General features: G+C 34.8%; 2 protein-coding genes and 1 pseudogene across 7 annotated transcripts in view; 1 reads left to right on the forward strand and 2 right to left on the reverse strand.

Moving 5' to 3' along the window:
- The window catches only part of LOC125877872 (ubiquitin carboxyl-terminal hydrolase 15), a 106,861-nt gene extending 101,320 nt beyond the window's left edge, over positions 1–5,541 (reverse strand). The window contains exon 1 of the mRNA XM_049559151.1: positions 5,378–5,541. The gene's annotated coding sequence lies outside the window, so the exon portion shown is untranslated. The remainder of the gene's footprint in view (positions 1–5,377) is intronic.
- LOC125878046 (U1 spliceosomal RNA) lies at positions 1,180–1,322 on the forward strand (annotated as a pseudogene).
- LOC125877873 (ankyrin repeat-containing protein At5g02620-like) overlaps positions 1,785–6,696 on the reverse strand; it is a 46,188-nt gene continuing 41,276 nt past the window's right edge. Inside the window, exons 3-5 of one of the 6 annotated variants that reach the window (XM_049559157.1) lie at positions 3,980–4,030; positions 3,259–3,788; positions 1,929–2,604 (exon numbers count right to left, since the gene is read on the reverse strand). In XM_049559157.1, coding sequence (XP_049415114.1) covers positions 1,990–2,604; positions 3,259–3,788; positions 3,980–4,030 — 1,196 coding nt within the window. In that variant the 3' untranslated portion in view covers positions 1,929–1,989. The other 5 variants (XM_049559154.1, XR_007447640.1, XM_049559156.1 and 2 more) reach the window with 5 other exon arrangements.

The following is a 6,696-nucleotide window of genomic DNA, read 5'->3' on the forward strand; positions in this document are numbered from 1 at the left end:
ATTTTTTTCTATTAAATTTGTAATTGATCATAAAAAATCATTTTCACATAAAAGAATAAGACGTTATAAGAGATTATAAGTATTTGCTTGAAGTCACCAAGATGAATTTCGTTCATATCTGAAGAAAAACAAACAACTACGCATATAGATTTTCTGACAAATGAAGAAGACTTGTTAATATGGGACGAGGTGATAATGAACATATCTAATTTAATAAATTAGATGCTACCAGCAAAATTCGAATTCGAACCTTGTAGTTATATGAATTTAATTGATTTTAACTTGTCAATTTGGACCTTTTTAGCCCTTGTGTTTATCAATGTATAAAGGAGCTTACCAGTCAAATATTCGGTGGGCCAGTGACGGATTCAAGATTTTTATTCAGGGGTTCGAAAAATAATAAAAGTATAAATGTGCGGATAAGCCAACAAAACCCAATTCCAAGAAAGTAATAGTATATATTCCCTCTATCCAACAATAGTTGTCCATTATACAACTATTGTTAGCCTTTGGGAATGGCCCCTTTGATTTTTTTGGGTTTAAATATACTCCCTCTGTCCCTAATTACTTGTCCACTTTTGAATTGACATATCTATTAAAAAAACAATAATTGACATAGTGAATTTACCATTTTCTATTAATTATGAAGTGGATGAGTTAAAAATTTAATATTTTCAAAAAGCTCTACCTTTTTCAAAGTAATTAATTGAGGATATAATAGGTGAAAAAAATTGTCCTTTCTTGATTTGTCAAAATGGACAAGTAATTAGGGACAACTAAAAAGGGAAATATGAACAAGTAATTAGGGACAGAGGGAGTATCATTTTAGCAATTTTTTTTATAATAATAAAAAAAAACGTAAAAAATTGTTCCCAAAATTAAATGAAGAGAACCTAAAAATATAATGTTCATTGTTCACAATGGGATTTGAGCCGTAAAACGTGAGAGTCAATTATTAAAGAGATCTACCGCCCACTCTTTACTTCTTGTTTGTGAGGGGTTCAAAATTAAATACAAAAATTTATCTTATATATACATGTGATTTTTGGTTAAAATGATCAATTGGGTTTTAATTTTTTTTTTTTTTGGCTTAAAACTCAAGGTAAAGTGGCTGAATGTATTAATTTCCACCTTGAATGGCCTTTTTAAAAAATAACAAAAGATAAATGATTTATCACATTACATAAATGATTTAGGTTGGTGAGTGATCAGTAAGGCCCATGGCCTAGGTGGATGACTTCCATTTCACTTTGGAGTGTTGTTTGCTTAAGATCGACCCAAGTCGTTAAACTTACGTCATAATTGTGACAATAGGGCCCTAGAGATGACAGGACAAACAACCATGAGATGATGCAGGGCGGAGGCTAAAAGAGACAAGGAGGGGTAAAGGGAACTAGAGGCCATTGTTTTTGGACAGAAATTTGTACAACGTAGCTTCTATGTTTAGAGCCCTGATATCATGTAAAATTACACAGCCCGAGAAGGGAATAGATCTATATTACTTGAAGATTTCATAATGCTTTACTTATTCACGCAAGAGTCCTAAAGTTCTACCTATAATAGTACAATATATACACTAAAGTGTCTTGGGCAGACGTACTCAACTGGTACAAATAGAAAGGCTTAGACTCATGGTACACTTTTTTAGACAAACACATGGCTACATACATTGCCTCCTAAAGAAATCAAGCTAATTATTGGATCTTGTTGAATAAATATAGACGTGTTGATAAATCACAAATCGATTTACTTCATTTCGAAACAATAACAAGAGGAATGGGAAAAATAATTCAAGCAAATCATGCTAGAACAAATAGTATCATTCACAATCGCATCTCTCTATACATGAAGGAAAAAATAGTATTAAGTTTGATCTCCTAGCTATATTAGATAACAGAGAGTTGCTCGAATGGTAAGCACACCTGATCACCTCCAACCATAAGGTTATGTACGTAGTTCGAGTACTACTAGTAAGCACACCTCTCCTAGCTATACCCAAAAGATAATCGAAAAGTACACAAGAACAGTGACACAACCAATGACACAAACACTATTAGCAAGAAGTGAATTTGCTAAAGTAGCATACATACCAGTTACAAATGCAACTACAACTGCACCCATTGCCAAACCTTGCAAAGAACCTGCTATATTATAGCTCCTCCGAAACATTTTGAACCAGTCCCATTTACGCTCTTCATTATAGTCTACATCCATATCTGCCATGAAGAAATAGATGAATATAGCACCAGCTGAACATGAAAATGCCAGGACATCCGAAATAACAAATGCACGGAACGCTGCTCTCTTTAATAGAATCGCCATCCGGCCTTTAGTAGGACTGTCATACGTATCGCTGTCTAAATCTCCTGGTAATGTGAAACCAGCTGCGAACGTGACTGTCATTATTAGAGTAGCTACAACTACATGTAGTTGAGTTGACTTCATAAATTTTGCGATTTCTATTTTGACTCTCTTAGCTTTGTCATGATCATCCTCCTTCCTCATCTGTTGTATGTTCCCGATTGTTTCCGTTTTCCGTTTTACCTTGAAGTCACGTTGTCCCAATTGTCCATTTATACTGCAAAAATCGTGTACCAATTTCTCCTAATATGAGACATGTAGTAATAAAATTGATCAGATAGCTAGTGAAAGATATAGTATAATGTAATAATTCTTGAGAAGAAGTGCAATTAATAACTACTCCCTTAGGTTCATTTTATTTTCGTCCTTGCTAAAAATAGATAGTCCAAAATAGCGGTCATTTTAGAAAACACAAGATATAGTTCATTGTTACTCTACTTTTTTCTTTACCAACAACAAGAAGAAGAATATATATACTCAGTCTCAGTGTAATCTCTACTCCGGAGGTAGGTCATGTATGGTGACGTTATCTCTACCCTGGAGGTAGAAATGTTGTTTCTGATAAACCCTTGACTCGATGAAAAATGGATCAAAGCAGTTCAATAACAGAAATGAAGGAATCATGACAAAGCACCATTACTCAATAAACATCACTACTAAAGCAGTACAAAAACCAACCAAATTGAAACCACCCTTCAAGATTGCATGATATTCAACACAAATGCAACAGAAGATGTCAGCATTAGTCATTATTATAGAGAAAGTAATGAATTGAGGATGCTCTTGCGAAGCATGACACCACCCTTCAAGAAGATAAAATTTTCTGGCACATTAACTGAGTCGGTCCAAAGAAGTGAGGGAAAACCGATACAATCTGTCATGGACAAGAGAGAGTACCTTCTTTATTGTCCATGTTCGACACAATGCTATGTCAAGTGGAGTCTGATTTTGTTTGTTAAATACCATCTTCTTTGCTCTAGGATGGTCTAATATCATTTGCGGCACATGGTCCCCAGAGGCAGCAAGCAAATGGAGTGGAGTATTGCCTTCTTTATCTGCCTCATCAACAAGGCTATTACAAAATCCAGACCCATAGAAGACAGAGACGAACATTTTGTGACCGTTCAATAAGGCAACATGAAGTGCATTTTGACCATTGCTATTAAGCATTTCCCAACAATCTGGGCAGTGGTTTAATAACTTATATATCATCGATACATCACCTTCACTAGCTGCGATGTGAAACGTTGTCGTCCAGTCATTTTCACTGCCAGCCGGAAGGTAGGCTAAAGATTTCTTCCATCCCAACATATCGGAAACTATTTCTTTCAATCCTTGTTTAACAGCATAGTGTAGTGAATTCCAACCCCATCTATCAAGTTCTTCGCATAAAGGTTTATTCCATTGCCATAGTGATCTCACGCATTCTGGATATATTAGTCAAATATTATATATGATGATGATTTTTCCGTTCAACAAGATCATAAGTATGACTGTAGCAGTATATTTATTGAAATAAATTTAACCAAAGACAAAAATAGCTTCTTTTTATTAGTAGAGGGACAAATTTAATCATTTTCCATATTATATATGATGAAATCATCCAGAAGGTACTTACCTGTGTGTTCTTGAATTACGGCTGCATGTAGAGGTGTTCGATTGGATGGACCTGCAACATAAGTTGGTTCTTTGCAAACGTTCAAGATTTCAATCAAAGCATCATGAAAGCCAGACTCTGCTGCCAAATAAAGTGGTGTCTCCCCTGCCTTATTGGCTGGGAGGTCGTGTTCAGGATCTAGTAATAATTTCACCAACATCCTGACAATGTCAATGTGTCCACTTCTAACGGCCTTGTGCAAGGCCATATCTCCAATGTCATCCGTCATCCTCACAAGTGTCTCCTTTCCTTCTATGCTAAGTAGTTCACTCACCACTTCACTTTGTCCTAAATTAGCTGCAATGTGAAGCGCAGTTTCATTTTTCTTATTCTTATAGCATAATAACGCTGGGGTAAACTTAAGGACTTCTCCCATGAAACCTCGTTGGCCAAAGTGAGCTGCCACATGGAGGATTGTATTTCCCTTTGGTGTGACTTGGTAACCATTTTCTTCCTCCCTTTTCAGATGATCAACAAGTGAAAAATCACCATCTTCCATACTCCCTTCCCTTGCAGCAATGTACATTCTTGGATCCATTATGTGTGGATATCCAAGGTGTCACAAAAGTCTTCTTATATCTTAAACTTTGTGCCTGATCAAACAATGTCACATAAATTGAGACAAATGAAGTATCTAGCTAAGTCAAAAGCATTGTTATATTTCGTTTATGCAATTTTTTAAAACTAACACACTCATTAATATGTCCAGGTACACATACAAAGCACGTATCTGGAGACTACTTGTTTATGGAGAATCACAATCATGAAGAGGCCCTGTAATACTATTAAGAACATAAAGTTTCTTCTCCTAGCGAACTTAAGCATATTGCTAATGAACAACTTTAAATTTTTTTATGTAGTTTATTTTTCTTTCCAATGTACCAAAAGAAATTATGCATAACATCCAAAAATAAGAGCAACAATCTAAATTAAGAAAGGGGATTGCAAAAGTTAAAGTCCAGTAGTTACCAACCAATGACTCAAACTGAAATTTCAAAGGGGAAAAAACCTCAGCTTTTTTTGAAGTAAATTAAATGACATTTTCATACGTTCTACAACATTAATAACACAAGATTCAAAAGTCTTGTTAATTTTCTTAAACTTCGACAAATTAAAGTAACACAAACAAATTAGAAAAGAGGAAATAGTATACAACAAAGATAAATACACATTTTCTCACTCCAAGATAAAAACACAATCTTTTTTCAACACTATGTACTAAAAATCCCATCTTTAACTCATATTCATTCACAAAAAGTAAACCCCAGATGGAAGAAATGAGTATTTAGGTAAAACTCAACATGGGAAAACTGTAAAACTAAAGAAAGATTTGATTAGGTAGCTAGCTCTTCAACGTACCTTTTTTTTCTTTGATTGATAAAATCTAAAAGACCAGTTTAACCCTTATAGGTGTTTTTTTGTTCTTCTTGTTTCTCTACAACGCTAAAACCCAACAAAAATTCTTTGATTCCTTAGTTGGTAAGAACATAACATAATACAATAATTTCTAATGCAATTCTCACACTTTATGACTCAATTAGGGAATTTTGATGTTTAATTATCACATGTTCATACACGTGGCATATTATTATTGGCTAGGAAATTGATAGGATGGACCCACTTCAAGTTGCAAGGGTAACAATTAACAACCATTTGATTATGATGATAGAGAAAGGGACTGAGACAGAGAGGAAGTAAAATATTAAGCAATAAAAAAGGACAAAGAAAATAGTCCAAAATTTGTTTTTAGTTTTATGTTTCTTTTGTGATGGATCTTTATTTTTTATATATAAAATATCAAAACACGGTCATTTTTTTCTATCCAAATTGTAATTGGTCAGAAGAGATTAATTCCGCATAAAAGAATGGACGTCATAAGAGATTGCAAGTATTTACTTGATGCCACCAAGATGAATATCATTCATATCCGGAGAGAAGCAAACAAATAGGTAGGTTATCTGACAAATGAAGTCCATAAATGAAGAAGACTTGTTAATATAGGTCGATATGATTATGAATGTCACTCCTCGAGCCTACACCCTGGACATGGCTGACACTCGAAGATCATTGCTTGCCCCAAGCGAACCCTTGGCCTGGCTTACTTAACTCAGCGGAAGACAATATTCATATCTAATGATCAATAACACTTAACTGAACTGAACAATAAGATAACTGAGAATGTTAAAAGTTAAACATTTAACTTGGCCAAAAGTGGCAACCCAAGTTGTCACACCCCAAAATCGGATGTGATGGCACGTGCCCAAACCCCACCAGACACGTCAGCCTAACACCCAAAAACCCGACGATACAGAATTAATAAAACAAAAATAAGATAGAAAGATAAGCGGAAGTCTTTAAATAAACTCAACATAACCCCAGAATTGGTTGTCACATGTACAAACCTCTAATATAGAATCTGAATAAAATATACAAGTCTCATAGTAAAGTTCTAGAATAGAACAGAACCGTAAATATAGATAACTTGAGGGCACGTCTGGAATGAACCGCTACCTCTCAAGTAAGTCTGGAAGCTCTAATATGAAAATGAGTAATAAGCCGGATCTGATAGAGCTGTCAACCTACACAACTGTGTAGAAGCAAGGGTGGGTACCAAAAGCAACAGGTACTCGCAAGTAACACTAAACTAAGCTAAACTAGCAGCTACAAACAACTCCTTT

The sequence above is a fragment of the Solanum stenotomum genome, chromosome 9, assembly GCF_019186545.1.
Source record: "Solanum stenotomum isolate F172 chromosome 9, ASM1918654v1, whole genome shotgun sequence".
Lineage (NCBI taxonomy): Eukaryota > Viridiplantae > Streptophyta > Magnoliopsida > Solanales > Solanaceae > Solanum > Solanum stenotomum.